Below are 20,887 nucleotides of genomic sequence, written 5' to 3'. Positions count from 1 at the left end.
TGCGTGAGGAGATGTGAACTTTAAATGCCGGGGAGTTGTTTTTTATAGCGAGAATGGAAGGTTAGGGTGAGAAAAGATACTAGCCTACTCACCATTTCTGACAGCCTCCCAAGAACCTTCTCCAAACACCGCCCTCAGTGAGCTCCTTTCTTGCAGGCGTTGTTGGCTTGTGTCTCACATTTGTACGAGCATGCAGCTGGGACAGCCAGGGTGACATGGCAAGGGGTGGCTCCATGAGAGCTCTGGCCAAGCCATTTATGGTCAGGGGAGTAGCCGAGTCGTCTGCCCACCCCGCAGGGAGACGGTGCCCCGCTTCACGGCCACTGCGGATGGCCCCATCACCTATCCTCTTTGTTTTCTTTTTCTCCTCTTACTTTCCAGGCTCCTTCCTCAGCTACACCGCCATCTCAGCAAAGAGCCCAAGCCTGGCTCGAGAGCTTGGTGGCTTCTGTGGCCGGCAGCTCTTCAGAAACAATGGGCTTCACAGGCTGAGGCTGGCCGCACCCTCCCCCACGGCTGGCTTCCGTGTGGACCGTGGTCCCTGCAGCCGCGGGGTCAGCACACCAATGGCATCAACACAGAAGATGCCTGCGTGATGGGTGCTGGAGCCCGCTCTGCGCTTGAGGCAGGGCTGCAGCTGCCCCAGTGAACACACTCCCTGGTCCATGAGCTGCCTGCCGGGGAGTTTGGCCTCACCCCCTTTCTGTTCTCACATTTTGAGTGCGGACCCTCGTAGAGCTGGAGGAAGCCGCTGACAGGGACTGCTTTATGTTTTTCATGAAGTCTTTGTTAGCAATTTCCTTCTTTAAAACAGTGAGGGAACCGGAGTCCTGTGTCAACAAAACAACAGAATTATGACTGATAAATCTGATCACTTAAATGAATGTATTCATCATGATTCAACAAATCTTTCTGGCACTTTCTATATGTCAAGTGGTTTTCTGGGCAGGGTTCTGGGCCTTGGCGATGAAGACAAACGAGGCCCCAGCTCTTGGTGAGTGTATTACGTTCCAGCAAGTGCAGGTGGACCCCAATCAGAACACATGAGACCCTCTAGGAGAGGAGCAGACGGAGTGATCGGAATGATGGGGAAACTGTTGCTTTCGATGCCCCTGAGAGATGACACTTAAGATGTGTGTGAAAGAGAAGAGGGTCCCAGGCAGAGGGAACAGTGTATGCAAAGCTCTAGGGCTGAAGCAGGCACAGCCCGGAAGGATGTGTGTGTCCCTAAAGCAACATAAACCAGGAGAGTGACGTCAAAAGGAGTAAGTTACAGAAAGAAAACAAACGAACAAAGAAAAAAAGAGACAAATGAAAAAACAGAGTCTTCACTATCAAGAACAAACTGGTGGCTCCTGGGGGACAGGGGGTGGGGGATGGGTGAAACAGGTGATGGGGATTAAGAGCACACTTACCATGATGAGCACTGAGTGATGTACAGAATTGTTGAATCGCTCTATCGTACTCCTCAAACTGCTATAACATGGTATGTTAACTGCACTGGAAATAAGCAAACAGAATGTCTTAACAACAACAACAGACAGAGTGAGCTAGGGGCCGGATGGGGCGAGCATGGCAGGGCACGGTGAGATCTCCATCGTCCAGCAGTGGGACGTCTTTCACGAGTCTAAGTGCAAGCAGGCGCTAGGTGATGTTGACGAGGATCGCCTGGCTTCCCTGTGAAGGCCGGGTTTACAAGGGTAGGTAGGGTGTCAACCCAGAGCCCGGCGGCAGCGTGCGAGTGAGCGCTGATGGTGGCCGCCCCGGGACAGGGGCAGGGGAAATGGAGAGCAGTGAATGGGTTTGTGACTTACTGTGCAGTAGAGGTGGTGAGATCTGACAGTGGAGTAAAATGTGCAGAAGGAAGCTGACTCCAGGGTTTGGGGCTTGGATCACGGAAGGCACAGGGGCACTGTGTGTGCAGGCAGGTGGTACTGGAAAAATGGATGTGGGGTGCTGGGCTCCAGGCCCGAGGATACCGTACCAAGCAAGAGCCACATGGCCTGTGCTCTGTGCTTCACGGGGCTTCCGGTTCCCAAGACTCCATGGTGATGTTTCTGCCAACGTCCTGCTGTCTGGAGGTCATGGAGACAAGAGTTCAGACAGGCCCGTGTTCAACGCCTTAGCTGCAGTTGTGGACGCCGCATGGTCTTAGGCAAGTAAAGTAACGTCTTCCAGTCTCGGTCTCAATCTGTAAAGTGGGGCTAATAAAGTTTATAATGACTAGTGAAATCAGCACAGCTGGTACGGAGTGTGCCTCTAATTTTGCTGTGTGGGCATAGAACCCCACCTGTCCCTGGGCGCTGCACCGAGGGACTCTAGGGCATGGACCCCACCCCTCTGGCTAGGCTGTCTGTGGTGGCTATGGCCAGTGAGGTCCTTGTTGACTCTGTTTACTTTACAACCCCTGACCACCACCTCTCCCTCCCATGGACAGATTATTCCTTTAGGAGAATTGCTAAGGCTTCTAGTCAGTGGTCCACTGGCCAAGTATCCGGGCCAGTCGTGATTCTCTGGTCACAATGGACTATGATTAACTTAAGAAGGGGACTTTATTGGCTGGGGATAGCAGAGCTCACAGAAAGAAGCAGGCTCTGGGAAGGTGGAGCGAGGTTGCTCCTGAGGCTTCAGCAGCAGAGACCCTTCCACCGTCTTCTCAGGATAGCCTCCCAGGGAAAATGAGCTCCAGAACATCTCAGCCCTTTTGCCCCTTGATCAAGACTTCCATTCCAGGAAGAGAATCTGATCTGGCTGGCTTGGGTCACATGACCCAGGAGGCCACGCCCTCCCATTGGAGACTACGTGACTGCAAGAAGAGAAGTCCTAAAACCCTGATACGCCACACGCAGCACAAAACAGTTGCAGAAATAGCTCTGCATTTAGGTAATTTTGCATTAAGACCGATCTGAGCGTTTCAAAAAACACGGTTCCTTATTACCCTTCCCTGATAGGACCCACAACATTCTAAACATACCCCAAGGTCTCCTCAACTGGTCAACCTGAGAAGATTCTCCTTGATTAGATGGAATCTCTGTCCTTGGGTTAAAAATGAGCCTGTATCACAGGAAATAAGTGAGATATTCAATTTGCTATATTTGAAGGGGGCTTATTCCACACGCTATTTATAAAGGTCCTCCTTGGGGGTTAATGCAGCGCCCCAGGATTACACCAGCTGGGTGTCATTTCTACCCCTAGGCCTGTGCGGGGAGTAGGACTGGCTGCCAGAGCCCAGAGAGGGAGAGGCCACCTTACAGGAGCTGTGACCTTGAGTTTTAGATGCCACCTGTGGTCCTCAGGCACAGAAACAGGTGGAGACAAGTAGAAAGAGGTGCTGAGGGACAGACCGACGGCGTCTACCACATGGAGCATGGTCACCACACTAACCAGTTCCACAACAAGTATGCGGTCAGTTCTCCAGCCAGTTTGGATTCAAGAAAGGGGGCAACTTTGAAGCCATCTTTAGCTTTGCTCATGACTCTCTGGGTCCAATAGGAGCTCTGTTCTGAACCAGGCACTGGGTACTCACCAGAGAGTAGAAAGCCACTGAGAAGATCCCCCTTTTTCTATCCTCAAGTCTTATAGCATGAGAGGAAATTATCGCCAAGAGGACCACTCTTGTCTGAACCAGTGATACAAACCCAGGACACATCCATAAATCCACATTCTTTAATGAAACAATTCTTTCTAGACAGACGAGTTAGCTCCTCTCCACTTTCTCTTTGAGACTAATGTTTCATGAAATGTAAAATTACACAAAATAAAAAGTACAATATATTTATAGATAGCACTCTAAACAGTTTTTCTTTTTTAAAAAGAAACCTTTTAGGCATTTGGGATTATTTTTCAGAAGCTTGGTCTACCAAGGAAACTTGAAAAACAAGGGAGCTGAAGCCAAGGGAACATTTGTTCACAAACTGGACAACAATACCATGAATTATTTGAGACTTATCAAATGGACCAGATCAATGGCAAATCCCAGAGTGAATTTGCTCATTAATAGGGTTTTACAAACAACTTAAACAGGCTGAGCGTTTCATGAGTAAGATGAAATTTAACGTTAGAAGAAAATGGTTTTATAGTGAATCAATGCACAGCCTTGTCTTCTCCATTTGGAGAAACTCCACAGGCTAAAGTTAGTTCCAGACCCTCACCCTGACCTGGGATTCAGTCTCTAGCTTCTGCCAGACCAGATCACACTAGAATTGGACCAGGCGGATGACCCAGACTCCAAGTATTTCATCAGGTCATCGAAGTAATTCTGTGAACCAGAGCTAGTCTTAGAGCCTGTGACATCCCCAAGGCCTAGCACCCAATTAAAGGACAAAGCAGCCTGGCGCAAGGTCCCCTGTGAGGAGCTTTGGCCAGGGGCCTGGGTCTTCCTGCGAGTGGACCTTCTCTCCACAAGCCAGGGCATCAATCCCTGAGCGAGCTTCCCGGGGAGCGGTCTGGCCGGCCCCAGCTGAATCAGGGCTTGTCTTGTCTGGGAGTACGTCACTCGCAGAAGGCCTAAATAAAGGTTTTCATAAGTGTCCCATTGTTTCAAGTTGGCCAAGTTGGGTGTTTTTGAAAATACTCATACTACAGAGATAGAAATAAGTACCATTGTTTCACGGGGGCGGCCAAAGCTGGGGCAGAGCCAACTCTGTGTCTGACTCTCTCCCACTTGTCCGTGGATTTCACTGATTTTATTCAGGCTTTTAAGGGGTCGAAACAACAGAATTTTCCTGTCGTTGAACAAAGACCTCTAATAGCCTTATGTATTCTGGTTTCAGCTTCAGTGTTGACAGATATGATGAGACAAAGTAAAACCCCAGAAAATACAAAAATCTGAGAGCTGGGATCCATCTTAGCAGGCAGGTTGGACCACAAGCCAAGGGGCTCCCGTTGCTGAGTCCGAGGGCCCCCGGGGCAGGGCCTAGGATTTGTCTCGATGGGAGAACTCAGGCCGAATCTCCATCCAGGGCCAAGAGAGGGCTTGGCGAACGACACACATAAAATGCAGGGCTGCTCCAGGAGGCCTGCTCAGTAAAGCTACTACAGTCAGCGGGTCGGCATCTGTCACACTGCATCGGTTAAGGCTCTGACAGCTGGTCCTTTACATACATACATATATACAGACATATATTATTATTAATAATCATACTTTGAATTTTTTTCTGTTTTAAGGAAAAAATATTTCCATGCACTTCTTCTACCTTTCTTCGTATTATCCTTCGTTTGTTTTACCCCCAGCCATCATTTTAATTAGACATAGTCCTCTGGGGGCATATTCTGATCTTTAAAAAATATAACTTTTAAGCTTTTACAAATACTTTGTTTAAAATGATGTCACTTCACCCCAAAGGAATTCTGGTGCTTGGGAGCTATCTCGGGTCTCACACGGAAAATACTCTCGTGTGCTGTCCTGTGCTCAATACCAACCCAACAGGACTTATGTAAACATCATTTAAAATTATTCCAACATAAATACTCTTTTAAAGCTAACATACCACAGCTTTTAGCTCATAATGCCCATAGATGCCTTAATGAAATGCCATTCAAAACTACCTCACTGTTTAAAGTACACCGAGAGGTTCTAAAATTATGTAAACAACATCCTCTACACTTCTCTAGCATGGTGAATTCTCGTGGCAGGTAGGTGATTGACTACCAGTTAGCCTGAGTGAAGTTACCCATGCACTCTTTAACCTGATTGGTGACAGGAAGTTAGTCACAGGTTGACTTATCCCACTGATGATGATTCTTACATGACTTATAATTAACCAGTCTTCAACAGGGTTCGCCCCACGAGGGTCCTGAGCTGGTCCCTCAGAGGCTGTCTTTGCACATGTTGCAAATGCAGTTTGAATCAGTTGTCTGGAAGTCAAGGTCAACCACAGAAAATACCTCCAAAGCTGGAAGAGGAAATGGTCTTCTAAGCCCATGGAATCCCAAGCATGGGGTGGGGGTGGGGTCTTCTCAAGTCAGCCAGGAAAGGAGTATCAGGAGGAGCCAGGATGTTTCCTTCTCGGCACACCGGGGACTCTCATCAGCAGATGTGTTGCTGGAATTCACAGTGGATGCCCTAGCCTCCTTTGCAAGTAGGTATGGGGGATACCCAAAGTGGCAAGGAGACCAATGACACAGAGGGAAGGCTTGATGTCTGCTAGTGTGGTGACAATGACGCTCACTCCGGCTCCCTGTGCACACTGCTTCCTGCGGGTTCCTCTTCAGGCCTGACATCCGTGTTCTCAGGTTTCTTGGTTGACATGTCCCTGGCAGACAGAAAGCAGAAGTCTCCAGCCAAAGCTATGAGTAACGAATCAGCCATGGCCAAGAATTTATCCTCATGGCTCAATGTGGACAGAAGACAGCCTGAGTCTCCAGGACACGATCACATTGCCAGGCACCTACCAAAGCACGTCCAGAAACAGAGGAGTGACCAACCCAAGGGCTGGCTTTTTGCCCCATGGGAGCAGCAGACAAGGAGAATCAGTGTGACCAGCCATAGCTTGAGTGGTAAGTGACTTCAAAACCTTCATCTTCTCTCAAAGTCCATGGTGGATAACATTGTAGCCAGAATCAAAGAAACATCTTCCCTCCTCCTTTTTGGCGGAACTTCACCAGATACATACCTCCAAGACTAGATTTTGAGTTTTTGTTTGAGAAAAAAAAAAACCTCTACACTGGTTTAGGGCAGATTCACAAGGTGCTATTGTTAAAGAACACATTCTCAGTGCCTGTCTTTCACGAACATCGATGTTATTTCTTCATGTGCAGGGCATCCTGGAACTTGGTGCTGGTGTACCGGGCGTGAAAGCCCTTCTTGTTGATGGTGTCGTCCGTGTGGAACTGAATCATCAGAGAATCTCCTGCAGAGTAGATCTCTTCCAATGGCTGAGGAAAGGGCAAAAGAAAACCAGGGGGGGTCAGGTGAGTTGGCTGTGGCTGGAGTTTTAAACACAGAGGATGAGACAGAGGTTACATGAGGACATAGGCAGGCCAGTGCCGCCACGGGGCGTCCCTAGCACCAGAGACTCTGTAGGGCAGTGACACAGCTCCTTTTCAAAGGAAAACATTGCCAGTTCTGCTCCAGAGAAAAGCTCCCCAGGCCCTACATTTTCAAAGACAGTCCCAGACGTGCAGCTCACATGGAATCTATGGATTTCGAAGGGCACAGATGGGCTGGGGACCACTCCGAGTGCTTTCAGACCTCACCTCAGGTAAACTTGACAAGGGGGGTGCTGTCCCCATTCTACATGAAAGGAAACCGAAACTCAAGTTCACACAGCCAGGCAGGACCCAAGCTCAGGTCTTTCTGACTGTGAAGTCACCATTGGGATCGATCTCCCAGCGGACCAAACCCCGAGGCCCAGCCTGAGGCCTATGTCCTGTCCAAGGCGAAACATGGCACAGAGCCTCTACATTTGTCACAGAGGTTTCGCCAAGGGCTCAATGAAGGGGAGCCAGGCTCCGAGGCTGCTGTCTGCCAGGGCACAGCGGGACCCAACTGGGCTTCCCACACAGTTCACTGCTCGGGACTCTCCAAGGTTTTCCTCTGCGTGTGGGCCCCACTTTCTGAAAGACTTTATCAAAGGCATGGCATTGGTTAGGTCACACTTTGTCATCCTTTCTTTTCGGGAGGGAAGATGATGGGAAATTATTCAGAGACTGATATAAATGCCATTTTGAGGTTCTGATCAGCACGAGAAGCACAAGTGACTCCAAAATGAGCTAACATAAATTCAGCCGACAGCACAGAAGCTTGTGCGATAGCCCCGGAGGCAGAGACAAGGACAGGACAGGGGTGCGGTGGGAGCGGCGCCCAGCGTGGTGCGGCCGAGCGTGACCAGGACCCTGTGCTGGCCGGTCCACACACTTGCCCCGGGTGCCAGCTGTATACCAGCTTCTACATCAGGTGCTGGAAAACAGTGAACAACACAGGCCGGCCCTGCCCGGGCTAAGTGGCTGAGGAGAGAGGTGACAATGAGAAAAATGTTGAGGACCTGGAGCCTAAGTCTGTGTTTCCAGTGAGATTCGTCATTCCCGTAGGCATTTGGAGTCGCCCGGGGAGAGAATTGTGAATATATGGGATATACAAAAGCATGACTTAAAACAAGTTTTAAAGCCTCAAGGCCAAATAAAAATGGAGGGGGAGGCAGGGAACCCTTTGCAAACATGGGAGGAAAATCCTCAAGGAAGGCGCGCTTACACAGCCTGCATCAGAAGGGGGCCCTCCTGATCGGCTCCCAGGCTACTCCCCGCCTCCTCTCCGGCCCCCTCTCCCCTTCCCCAGTTCACTGCAGCAGGGCTCCAGCAGTGGGGGCCCCAGCACGGTGTGTCTCACGCTCTGAGTCTTCAGCCTTCCACCTGACCCGGCTGGCACCTCAAGCACTCACCCCCGAGCCACAGAAGCGGCCGAGCCTGGGCGCCGTGCTGTCGTAGCCGTCGTAGGCCTCCATGTAGTCATAGCCACAGTCGGCCTCCTCCTCCACCTCAAAGGTCCGGAAGATCAACTCGACTCCATAGCCGTCCTCTGCCACGATCACCCAGTCACAGTGGGCCTGGCTCGGGTAGTTGTTGTCCCCAAACTGGGCATGGGAATACAGCTCTTTGGTCTGCACTTCAGCCTTCAGCCTGCCCCCGCACTCTGGAGCAGAGAGAGAGCCGCCTCGTCCCCTTGGCACAGAGACCCGTGGGCCACCTCCACCCACTTCCCAGCCCTGGCCTTCTCTCTTCACACCCTGATGCCTGCCAGCTTTCTCTACGAGGCCTTGTGCGTGCCTGTGGGAAAGTCTGGCAGGTTTCATCATCCCATTTTACAGAGGAGTAAACAGAGGCCTATAGGTCTGAGTTTCAAGGCTTACGGGGGGGTCCCCTTTGGCCCTTCCCACCTAAGGCCCTATGTTCCTGGATTGGGTCATATAAGGCCTCTGGGGAATTCCTGAGCAAGCTACTGAAAAAAGCTGGCTGGCTGGATCTCTACCACCTAATTCCCTGGAAGTGCTGGAAGCACAGAGAAGCTCCCGAGCCCCAGCTACTAACTGTAATTTGTCACTGTTGCCAACAGAGGGCACCAAAAGCACATAGAACTACTGGTAATCCCTCAAACCCAGAAACCTGATTATAGAGGGACTTGCTCTGCATCTGGCAGTGCGGAGTAGTCTCACTTTGAGGCTCCCGGGGGTGTCACAAGTGACCTGGGCCTCATCCTTTGGGCTTGTATTCTGTAGCGCTGGCTTCTGAGTTTGTGACTAGGACCCCAGAGAGCGATTAGAGACCCTAATCCGGTTGGCCTGGGTCTCACCCTATCTTGTCTAGGCCACTAGAGACCACATAATATAAATGGAGAAATGAGAGTGATCACAGATTAGAGAGCACCAGACATTCTGAAGGCAAGTTCCTCCACTGCCTGTCCTCCATGTGCTCCACACCCACAAGGGGCCCAGCTCCCCGCGGTGTGGCTTCTCTGTGGCCCAGTGACACTGTCAGGCCCAGCTGGCCCCAGTGCTGCCTGACTGCCAACTCTTAACCCCATGTGCTCTTCTGGAGAATTTCCTCCAGGTCTGAGCTGTCTTTGGGAAATTTCAAGTCCCCGAGATGTGACATGTCAAGTGGAGGAAAAGTAATGCGTAATAGAAACATTTTCCATTTTCCAGAACTGGGCCTTAGGAGGTAATGGGCTGCTCCCCACCCCTCAGTTCCCAGACTTTGGGATTTCATGGACCAGCAAGATTACAAACAAGTTTTGGAAAGAGGCTGGAAGGAAGGGAGGAAGGAAGGGCGGGCAGAAAGAGGTGTGGCACCAACAAAGTGTGGCCCATTTAAATGTCGTCAGTTAAGGACATTCAAAGAAAACCGCTTCCCCCTATGGTTGCCCACGTTTCATTTTTAAAGGGACATTTGATCGCCCACCTCCCATCCCCCCGTGTCAGCAGGAGTGGCGGTTGTTTTCCCGCGTCCATCACCATCTACGTCCAGCTCCCGTGGGCCTCAGCGGGCCGCAGGGCACCCCGGCTCCCGAACCTGTGCTGTGTACCGCCTGGAAGCCTCTCCTCTGCACAGACGCATCCGAATAAAACCTGAGAAACAGGCTGCTGCCTGAAGCCACCACGGGGTCCGGTTTCTTGCTGCCGCAGAAGCGGCCGAGGCTGGGGGCCAGGCTGTCGGGCCCGTCGTACAGCTCCAGGTGGTCATAGGCACATTCTTGGTGCTGCTCGATCTCAAACTCATTAAACGTCTGGGGACAGAAGAGCCGAAAGTGAGGCAGGGGCCTGGTGCTCAGTCGGGGCGAGGGCCGCCTCTCCGGGGGCTGGGAGAGAACGGGGCACACAGGACACTCTCTCTTGGTCCCCAAACAACCCTACGAGGTAGTCACATGAGCGACTGCTGCTATGAGCACTTTGCAGGTGAGACGGCCGGGTTCCCAGAGCTGAGATGCTTGTGGTCATCTCTGCTCCCCTATCCCGTCACAAGGTTCCTTCTCACTTAATGATGACAGCAGCAAAGAGCAAACACTCACTCCGGGTCAGGAGCTGTCTCAAGTGCTTTACAAATATAACCTCACAGAATCCTCAGGCCCCTGTGCTGTGTCTACTGCTACCATCCCCACTATACAGATGAGGAAACTGAGGTGCAGAGCAATCAGGTGACTTGCCCAATCAAGTGACTGGCCCACTGGTAGAGCTGGGCCATGACCAGGAGGTCTGGCTGCAGAGCCCCCGCCCTCAACCTCTGTGCTGTGCGATCCTTGAGCACAAATGATAGGATGAGGCTGTATGAAGGGCACGCTGTTCCTCGTCTATATCCTCATGGTGGCTGACATTTGAGGAGAGTTTTTTCCCATGCAGAGTCCTGTGCCAAATGTTCATGAACATTTTCTCACTTAATTCTGATGATGCTGTGGGGGAAGAGCTAGTATTAGACCCAATGTGCAGAAGGGGAAACTGAGTCTTATAGAAATGTCTTGCCTAAGCTCACTCCTCCAAGCTAGAGGAGGCTAGAGCTGGATTTGAGCCCCAGCCAGCCTGACTCCAGCCCACACTCCTAACCAACACCAGGCTATACTGCCCACCTCCTCCCTGTCCCCCCAAAGCTGGCCAGCGGAGCCCCTCCATTCCAGGCCATGCACCAAGCTTCACAACCCCAAATGTATTCTTAGGGACTGGGCAGCTGAATGACTGGTGGCCTGCCCACGGCTGCCACGGAGATGGGACAAGGTGCGAGGGGACAGTGTTAAATGAAGGCTTGGACCAAATGACAGAGCAGGAAGAAAGGACATTAGTGGGGGGCAAGGGGGGTCTGAGTTCATAAGAGAGTTGCTGGAGAGACAAGATAGGGATGGAAGTGGAGATCATTAGCAGTGCAGGCTTTCACAGGAATGATAAACAGTAGAAACAGGCAAAGCTCTTCACACCTTATAGAAGGGGAGCTGGGTTTGACGGTGGTATAGACAGTGGGCAGGAGCAGGAGGGGAGCCCAGCAGCATCAGGGTGGATGATGCAATGGGAGGAACACCCATGGGACACCCTGTAGCTGCCCCCACACAGTGAAACACCATTTTCTTGGGAAGTATTCAACTCACATTTTCTGGTAGCAAAAATAGCGTGACCAAGATCCCCACCATGCACTTCCCAAGGAAGTTTTTTTAAAAACTAGCACACGCAAGTACGAACGTCTATAAATTTGAGATCTGGCCTAACTCTGGCCCCTGTGATCAGCTGCTTTAGTTCCTTAGCACTGTAAAGAAGGGGAAGACGGTCCGCAACTACTCAAATCTTGAGGCCTCTGGACAGAAAGCGCGGCTTCCAGTTGTGCAGGCTGCTCATTCCCACCCCCATTCCTCCGGCGGGGAGGATGCGGGGCGCCATTCCTCCGCCAACGCCGGAGATGTACGTTGCCATTGCGAACCTTCTCCAGCAGAGGGCAGCGTTGGCGGGAGAGCACTAAATTCACCCTCACCAAGATTCAAGGCTGTTCTGACACCCAGAAAAGCCGCCGAAAGCATTTCCCACATGGGCAGCCGTGCATATGAGGTGCCCGCTGTGAGCACCCTGTGGTCATGGGCTCTGCCTTCGCCACCCCTCGCCGCCCCGGGCCTGGCACAGCCAGACACCAGCACCTGTGCTCTGCTGTGGGCGTCCATTCACCCACCTGTCCTGCTCACGGCTCCCACCCGCCAGTGAACACCCTGGCAAGCCCCCGGGCCATTGTCTGCTTATCATTACGTTCTCCTTTGTTCTCTTCCATTCTCCCTGCATTTTTGGCCCATACTTCAGAGGAACATCCATATGCCTTCTGGAGAGCTTACAAATCTCCAGAGTCAGAAGGACCTATTTTAAAAATGTCTGTCTGGAGTATACCTTCTCCAGCTGGCAAGAGGGTTTGTTTTACACTCCAGGACCCGGGAGTCTCTGGGGCTGAGAAATGAGACTTGCACCAGACTCATGCCCGGTGATGTGCACACCTATAATCATATGCATGAGAGACTTTAATTTTTTAATTCAAGAGAATTAGCATAAATAACTTAACCTCCTATTGTTAATTTTTAAAATGTAAGTTATCAAGGAATATGAATGATAAGAGTCCATTCGAGAAGTTTGGGCAAGAAAAACGATATATATTTTTCCCATGCTTGTACCTACATTATTGTATGTGCATAGGAAATTTCTGGTAGAATTTACAAAAAAAAAAAAAAAGTTCAGAGAGGTCATTTCTGAAGTGGGCACGGGGGAATCTAGAAGCTTTTGATTTCCACTTTCCAATGCTCTGTACTGGTTACTTTTTTTTTAACCTTGAGAATGTATTGTTCTGTGACAAATTACAACTGGAAACAACTGAATGTCAGCTCTTCCGATCTGTGCAGTGAATGCTCCCCTTGGACCGCTACCTCTGCAAACAGGTGCTATTTAGAGGGCTTTTCTTACCCCCACCTCTGAATTCTGCGCAGCAGCCCCACGAGGGAGGCTTCATCAGCATCCTCATTTTCCATATAATGAAAAGAGTTCTGGAAGTGTTGAATAACCTTCTCCAGTTTCAGAGCTGGGGAGTGGCAGAGCAGAGACTGGACCCCCTGTCCGTCTGAAACCAAAGTGTGCTACAGTCTGTCAACTATGAAAATGACTCACGAGTTTCACCCGGTGGCCCGCGGTGGAAGAGATGTTCCAGGTACACTCCCTCCGACTGGGGTACTTGTCGGGCCAGTTGGGGCTCGCCAGGGTACCCTCTGCACTGCTGATCTTGTGCGCACAGCCAGCTGGAGGGGGATGTGGAGACACATGCAGAGAGAAGCAGTTCACTGGTGGGCAGCAGAGGCCCTGTGGGGGAGTCTCCGTCTCTCATTCTTATTTGTCATGGGGTCATTATCAAATGTGGGGGCAGGGGTCAGCCTGAGTCAAGTGTCCTCCGGCTAGAGAGTTGTTGATTTATTTGGTTTTGCTCTCTTCCTGCTGGCGGCTCAGGGGGCTCATTTTTCCCACTCCTACTATTCACGTCATGGTTATCGTTGCAAAGATGGTAGTTAGTGGTTGAGATCACAGGCACTGGGGTCAAATGGACTTTGGTCTCACTGCCTGCAAGCCGTGGGACTTTGGGCACTTTCCTAAGCCTTGGTGTCCTTATCTGTAAGAGGGGTGCCAACTTCGCAGGGGGATATGTGGACTAAATGAGATAATACATGTAAAAGGCTTAGCAAGTGCCACGGAAGGTCTTCATCACTACGCCTTCCATGTATATTTCTTTTAGGTTTTCAAAGCAGTTTCATTCGGAGGCTACAGGTGTTGTCCTGGTTATGGTGCTGTTAGCAAAGAGGGATCCCACGACTAGCTCAGTTTTCTGCATTTTGGTCAACAGCTAGAACGTGTGCTGGGCTCGATGCTAAGCATTTGAATGCTTTCCCTTACCTGATCCTTCTCACTTTGCAAATGAGGAAATACCTTTAAAGAGGGTGAGTGACTCACTGGGAAGGGGCGGGACTGGATCTTGAACCCAGGCCTGCCTTTGGTGTAAATGATTAGGAAACAGAGGGAGCTGAGGGTGTGCAGACCCACCCCCAGCCCTATCGCCTACTCTGGCCTGCGGCTGCAGGACAGGGTGCCAGAGGCAGCAGTTGAGGGTGGGTCAGGGGAAGTGGGAGGGGGTAGGCAGCAACTGGAGGGACGTCCCTGCTCATGGCTGCCTGCACTCTGCAGCCACACAGAGGACAAATGCCAACAGGGGCTCAGCGTCTGGGACAGTTGCTGTCACACCCCCACCCCACCCCTTGGAGGAGCCCGTAGGAAGGCCACCACTGTTCGGCTGGCGGGACCTTAGTGGGGTTAAATCCATGCTAGCCTCCCCCACACCACAGGAAGCAAGCCTTGTTCTGGCCCGGGCCCACCTCACAGAGTTTGACAAAGACTTTGAAGTTCCAGAATGATGTGTCCTTCCAAGTTCTTCCAACCTGCTTCCCAACCAACCCAAAACAACCATATCTGTGTCACAGGCCTGGGCTTGGAGGGTGGCCGCACGTTGCTGTCTTAGCTCCTCCTGTAAAACGCCAGGTAGGCCCGATCAGACCCTGTGCACCCCTGTCAAGTCTCCGAACTTTGAAATGCTTATCCCAGAGAGGGGGTGTGGAGTCTTCACCCCTTCCCTTCCCCTGACCTCTGCAGGGCCTTGTGCTGGGCCTGTGTGCTTATCAGAGATGCTCAAACTCCCTTCACGGGGCAGGGTGAGAACAGAGGGAGGCTCTTTCCAGAACGACTGGACATTCAAAGGTATTTGACCTTGAACTCCCAGTAGTAAATGAAGCAGGGAGCAATCTCTTTCAAAATTCTATTTCACTATTAGACCTGCATATGATAATAAATATTATGTCATAGATGGTTGATAGGTATTGACATGTCAAGTGCTTAATTGATGCCAGATTGTCTGAAATACTTTCTAGGCATGGTTTCATTTACTCCTCATACACCTTTAAGAAGAGGGTCTGTTTGGTTCCTTTTAAACAGAAGAGAAAAGGAAGCTCAGAGAGGTGAAGTAACTTGCCCAAGGTCACACAGCCGGTAAGTAGCAGAATCATGTCGTCTGATTCTGGAGCCTGGGGGTGTACCCACTTTGCAGTAGTAACCCCAGGAGCATACTCGAGGGCACCGAAGCCTCCTGGAGGAGGGAGCTGCCCTGGGGAATACCGCGCTTCGGCAGGAGGGAGGGCAGACCAGAAGGGCCCCTCACGGGCACTCTTGCACAGGTGCACACTCTGGCGGCCACGGCCAGCCTGGCCTCCCAGCCGTGGTGTAGCCTCACCTTCCTTGCAGTCGTGCCCGTTCTCGTGGAGCCGGTACCCGTTCCTACACCGGCACAGGTAGCTCCCAGACGTGTTGACGCACTCGTGCTGGCACCCGCCGTTGTCCTTGGCGCACTCGTCCTTGTCTGCGGAGATCGACAGGCTCTCAGGGGAAACGCCTCCTTGGGAAACCCCTCACACCTTAGAACTCCACTCAGAAGTAGCCTCTGCCAGGGAGGCTCCCTGATTGCCCTGATGTGGGGAATCCCCTTCCTGGGCTGGACGGGGGCAGCACCTGTCGGATGGTGCCTGGTCCTGCTGTATTTGAATTCCGCATGCGCCTAAAGCACTTGAATGAACCTGTACGTCCTTTAACCCTGCTGCCCGCCAAAACAAGGAGCTCCTTAAAGGATAGACCACTATTAAGAATAGTCTTGGTAACAATAATAAAAGTAACTGCAACATATTGAATATTTATGTGATGGGCACTTCCTGACGCATGCTCTATACAGCATCTAAGTCTGTTCTCATATAACCTGAGGAGCCAGGTGACTATGCCCCCATTTTACAGGTAAGGAAACTGAGGCTGAGGACACTAAAATGCCCAGGGCCACTCAGTGAGCAAGCAGCCTGTGTGACTCGGAAGCCTGGGCTCCTCCTCCCTGACCACACGCCACCTCCAGCCTGTGGAGTAGGGAAGCGTGCGGGCCACATCTGGCCACGCTATGGTCCTGCTCTGCCACTCCCAGCTGTTGTGCCCTTGGGCAGTCCTTGACTTCTGTGCCTCAGCTGCCTCACCTGTAAAGTGGAGCCCGTACAGGTGTCCTCACCTCACAGGGGCTGTTGCGAGGAGGAAAGGAATCGGTACAGGGAAAGCACTTAGAGCAGTGTCCAGCTCAGAGTAAGCGTTAGCCTGTATTTGTTCTGATGTCCGAACTCAAGTCCCAGCTGTTGTTGTCACTGTGGTTCTTGTAGCTCCAGCCAGCTTCTTCCTGCGATAACCGAGGACCGGCCTCCCCCCCCGGCCCCCGACACCGGGATGACTCTGGGGGCCAGTGTGTCTACCCACCCTCACCATACCCTGTGGTAACATGACACCGAACACTTTGGGTCTTAGTTTCATGAGGACAACGAAGAGACCTTAAGGAATAAAGAGGTGAAGCCCACCGAATACTTACACACAGGAATCACTAGCTAGTTAGAGGCTAGGAAGGAGTCTCCCAAAGCCTTTAGAGCCCTGCCCACACCTTGGTGCAGATTTCCGGCCTCCACGACCGCGAGAGAATACATTTCTGTTGTTTCAAGCCACATACTGTGTGGCAGGGTGTTATGGCAGCCCTGTAATAATAATATAGCCACCAATATAAAAAATCTCAGATCCAGGCATGCCCCCTCCAAGGCAAAATACTGTGAGGGTAGGGGCGGTGGGCAGAGAGGGGTGGGCAGGTGCCCCAGAGGCTGAGAGCCTACACAGCCATGGTGACCCGTGACCTTGCCTCCAAACCCGCACACCTGAGAAGAAGTGGGCTCTGAAGCCGCGTTTGGAGACCGTGTTGTCCGACTTGAACTCCACACGCATGTTGTTGCTCTGGGAGGTGATGACCTCGGGCATCTCAGAGCCGCAGAACTTGCCGTGCAGCCTGGCGTCAGGGGATAGGCCGCTGCGTACCTCCACGAAGTCGTACTTACAGACCTGCAAGGGAGTGCCGTGGGGAGCCCCCTGGTACTCCCACGGCTCCGCCCCTGACTCCCTGCAGGAGCCCCTTCCTTACAGCCACTCCCTGCCCAGTGGCCAGACTGGCTCAGCCAGGTCCAGTGGTCCTCTCGACTCTTACTGGGATCCCTCTGGCCCAAGGTGTAGACATGGGGCACTCATGCCTAGCACTCTGGCTGGGGCGGGGCTCTACCTAGGCCTTGGCTGACTTGGTCATCCCATGACCACTGCCCAAGGGACGGGACAGGCAATTCATACCATCCCGGTCCCCAGCTGCATCTCATCCCCTCCGTTCCCCTCAGCGGGACACTAACCCCCAGACTCCTACTCCAGGGGACAGACAGACTTGTCCGGACCACCTTCCACCCCCAAGACCTGCCCCCTCCGCTCTGGTCCCGATTCTCCTTGGACTTATCAGTGACAAGAGGAGCAAAGCACTGTGTCTGCAGCAGGTGTGCAGCTGAAACCACTACACCAAACTCTCCCCAGATTCTGCCCTGCAGAGAGTCCACGACTGTAGGAAGCTCCCCCTGCCTGCTGAGCCCCTCGCTGGTTTGCAGCCCTGAGCCACATCCCAGCACAATCAGAGCGCAGAAGCGTACATCATTGCCTTCCAGTTCAAACACTTCAAACTGAAGGGAGATCCGGTACTGAGCAGGGGCCACCACATGCCACACGCAGTGCTTGTTTGTGGGGTACTCCTTCGGCCACCCAGGGCTGGTGATGGTTCCGTTCAGCTTGGTAATAAAACCGCCACAGGCCACTGCACGGGAGAAACAGAAGCAAAGTTCATTTGGTTTTAGTTCCAAGTGACTGCGATTTCCCCCAAGCAGCAATAAGCCCTGCTGTTCTTTAATAATAAAAAAAAAAGTTTGACAATCTGAACTGATTAATCCAGCATCCTTTCTTCTCGTCTTGACTGGCTTCAGCTGAGGGTTTGATGGATGACGCTGAGGACAAGTTTTTACCGCTTTGTAAAATGACAATGGCTCTGGGCTTGCCTGTCACTCAGTGGCCGAGCTGGGGGCTCCCCATGACTTGGACCAAGGAGACTGAGGAATGTTAGCAGCAAGCCATGCACCTTACCTGGCTACGTGAACAAGCCGCATCACGCAGGTGGGCAAGGAACACGGAACACCAGCCCCGCAGAAATGGAATGAGTGAAATGAGCCATTCGTTGTATCACACGAAAGTGCTCATAGTTTTTCTGTGCTTTTATTTTTTATCTGAATAATCGTGTGAATTTTTCACAGCCGCAGAGGAAAATAAAGCGTGACTCTAGTTGCAGTGTCTAGGGTGGAGTTCTTAGAATCTGGGCAGCCCTCTCAACGTTTGTGACTTGATGGAGTTGCTGGTCCTTCCAAGAGCCGGGGGCGCCCTCCATCACAGATCACGTCAGCTCGCAGCCAGCCCACGGCCCCGTCTCCTCCCCACTTCTCCTAACACTTGTCCCTTGTCCCTTCCCATTCTAGCTTGGCAGGCCCAACACCAACCTCCACACGTCTTCTTATCGGCGGCCAGCTCGTAGCCAGGATCGCACGCGCACTTGAAGCTGCCCAGGGTGTTCACACAGCGCTGCTCACACCCGCCATGATCCGGCCAGGAACACTCGTCTACCTCTGTTGGAGAGGAAGGGACCCCGGCTAAATTACTGCAGGGCCGCCTGGTCTGCTCCCCGTCCCATGCCCCATCCCAGGGGCGCCAGCAGATGTCCTCTAAGAACAAGGACGGCTCCTGGGGACCCCTTCTCCGGGAGGCTCATGTCCACGTCTCAGAAACCAGCAGCAGCCAACGCGGAGGTCTTGAGAACATAAGAGTAACTTGTTAGCCAGAAGCAGGGCTCCTCCGGAGGAGATCAGGCCTGGATAATTTTATCCTTGGAAGGGTTCGGTCAGGGTATACAGTGTGATTTTTTAAAAATCTCAGAGGTCCCACACCAAAACCATCATCAGTTTTAATGCCATGCACCTGCGGGTCTCCCCAAATATGGAATCATAGGGACATTAAGCGAAGGGTAAGAACAAAGGGACACATTTCTAGATGAAGACGTAGACGTATTTTCTAGAGATAGAACCAGAACTTGTGATTTCATATTTTAGAAATAATCTGAATGGTGTGCCCAGGGAGATCTTCAAGGTTACAAAAAAGGCTGAGCTCTTAGGTCAGGCCACAGTGAGACTGTATTAGCAGGGGACTTGGATGGGATTCGGCACTGACAAGTGTCTAGGGATATGTTTGGGGCAATTGAAGGTAGGATGCCAGGAGAGCGGTCCTAAGGAAGAACACGGGATCATTGGAGAATCTGCCTGGAAATGTCAGCCCGTGCATCACTGGAGGAAAGAAAACCCAGGCTGTGGGCATCTCCAAGAAGAGGATCGGAAAGAAAAGGAAAAACTCATCGTTTTTGTTGCCACGCTCTGCTGCATCTATCCCTGAGAGGAGACACTGTGGCCTCACTGAGCCAGAGAGCCAAGCGAAGGCACAACAAATCCCTGAGGCATCTCCAAAAACAAGACAAACCCAAAAAAGCCCAGTCTGGGAGGAAGGAAGGGTGGGGTGGCGTTGGTTCATAACCCACGGAAGGTAGGAACAGAGCAGGCACAGGCTTGGCCGCAAAACCTTCAAAGCCCACATTACACACAAAATGAGAGAAATCAGGACATCTTAGAGCTGGTAAAGTCCTGGAAAGAACCCCCAGTCCTGCCCTCACACAGCGATCCTTTTAATAACATTTCTTATGGATGGTTTTGCAGACCCTGCTGGAAATCAATCACCCAGAAATAAGACTCTCACTGCTTTTCAGAAGTATTTCTTATCCTTTGAAGTCTGAATTGTCAAAATTCTGGTCCCTTGCAACGTCCATCCCACTGGTCCTGCAGCACAAGCAAACCCTTCGACCGGGCTGGCTCCCTCTGTGCTGCCCTTTTCCCACTCACGCAGACCCATTTCCTTCCAGTCTTCCTCATCTACAGTCTTGTCTACCTGCTCGCTCTTCACTAAAGAACAGTGTGTGACTATCCCATCATTTCACACAGTGGGCAATAAACTTAGGTAATTCTAAGAGTGATGTGCTGTTGGGCTCAGCCAAAGCTTAAATAAATTGGCCAGTAGGGGGACTGAGTGTAGGAAACATGCTTTAGGCAGGGGGTTGACGTTATCCATGGCCTCGAATAAATACAAGTATGAAGTATGCTAAAATAGTAACAATCCTGCAATTACTTATTGCTTTACAACAGGCAAAGTACTTTCTTTGGCATTTTCTAGAAAGTATAGAAGGAGGAGAATCAATAAGAAGAAAATGGAAAGAATCCAGGCTTCTAGACTGAGCCAGACAGACCTCAGTTGGATCCATACTGGATCTTGCCCCCAACAAATTCGGTGATTTAACCTTTCTGAGCCTTCCTCCTGCTTTAAAATGAGAATCGTACCTGCTTTTAGGGTTGTGGGGGTTGAAATGATGTGTGTGAAGTCCCTCACCTACAGACATCCAATCTACCATAGCTCTCACTACAGACAACAGCCGGGTTGCTTTCGAAATCCCAGAGGGTAGAAAAACACAATGATGAGGGCAGTGAAAAGGATAAGGTTACCTGGGCATACCTGAATCAGGTGAGAGCAGAGTAGTACAGGCCTGAGGAGGGGAGAGAGACAAGGCAGAAACAGAAAGAAGGACACTGCGTCAAAGATGGGCCACTGGAGGAAGAGATGGGCAGGAAGGCAGCGCAGCAGAGTCAATAAACTGGCAGGTGGGTGCGGGGAGGGCAGAAAAGAATGATGGAAAAAGCCCATCAAAATAGACCAAGATAAACATGGGATCAAGTCGGAGGCAAGGGGGAGACTCCGATGCTGGAAGACGATAGAGCTATGGGAAGGACACACTTTTGTCATAGGCAAGAAAGGGAAGACCACATATGAGCAAGTTTCCGGGT

The 20,887-nt window shown here is 51.5% G+C and overlaps 1 protein-coding gene across 1 annotated transcript in view; it reads right to left on the bottom strand.

Moving 5' to 3' along the window:
- Positions 1-3,654: 3,654 nt before the first annotated feature.
- Positions 3,655-20,887, bottom strand: part of TLL2 (tolloid like 2) — a 120,497-nt gene continuing 103,264 nt past the window's right edge. Inside the window, exons 14-21 of the mRNA XM_026493767.4 lie at positions 18,452-18,577; positions 17,561-17,721; positions 16,757-16,937; positions 15,265-15,390; positions 13,107-13,234; positions 10,006-10,219; positions 8,379-8,629; positions 3,655-6,876 (exon numbers count right to left, since the gene is read on the bottom strand). Of these exons, the coding sequence (XP_026349552.1) occupies positions 6,742-6,876; positions 8,379-8,629; positions 10,006-10,219; positions 13,107-13,234; positions 15,265-15,390; positions 16,757-16,937; positions 17,561-17,721; positions 18,452-18,577 (1,322 nt within the window). The 3' untranslated portion in view covers positions 3,655-6,741. The remainder of the gene's footprint in view (positions 6,877-8,378; positions 8,630-10,005; positions 10,220-13,106; positions 13,235-15,264; positions 15,391-16,756; positions 16,938-17,560; positions 17,722-18,451; positions 18,578-20,887) is intronic.

The sequence above is a fragment of the Ursus arctos genome, unplaced genomic scaffold (assembly GCF_023065955.2).
Source record: "Ursus arctos isolate Adak ecotype North America unplaced genomic scaffold, UrsArc2.0 scaffold_7, whole genome shotgun sequence".
Taxonomy (NCBI): Eukaryota; Metazoa; Chordata; class Mammalia; order Carnivora; family Ursidae; genus Ursus; species Ursus arctos.
This window is presented reverse-complemented; position numbering and strand designations above follow the sequence as displayed.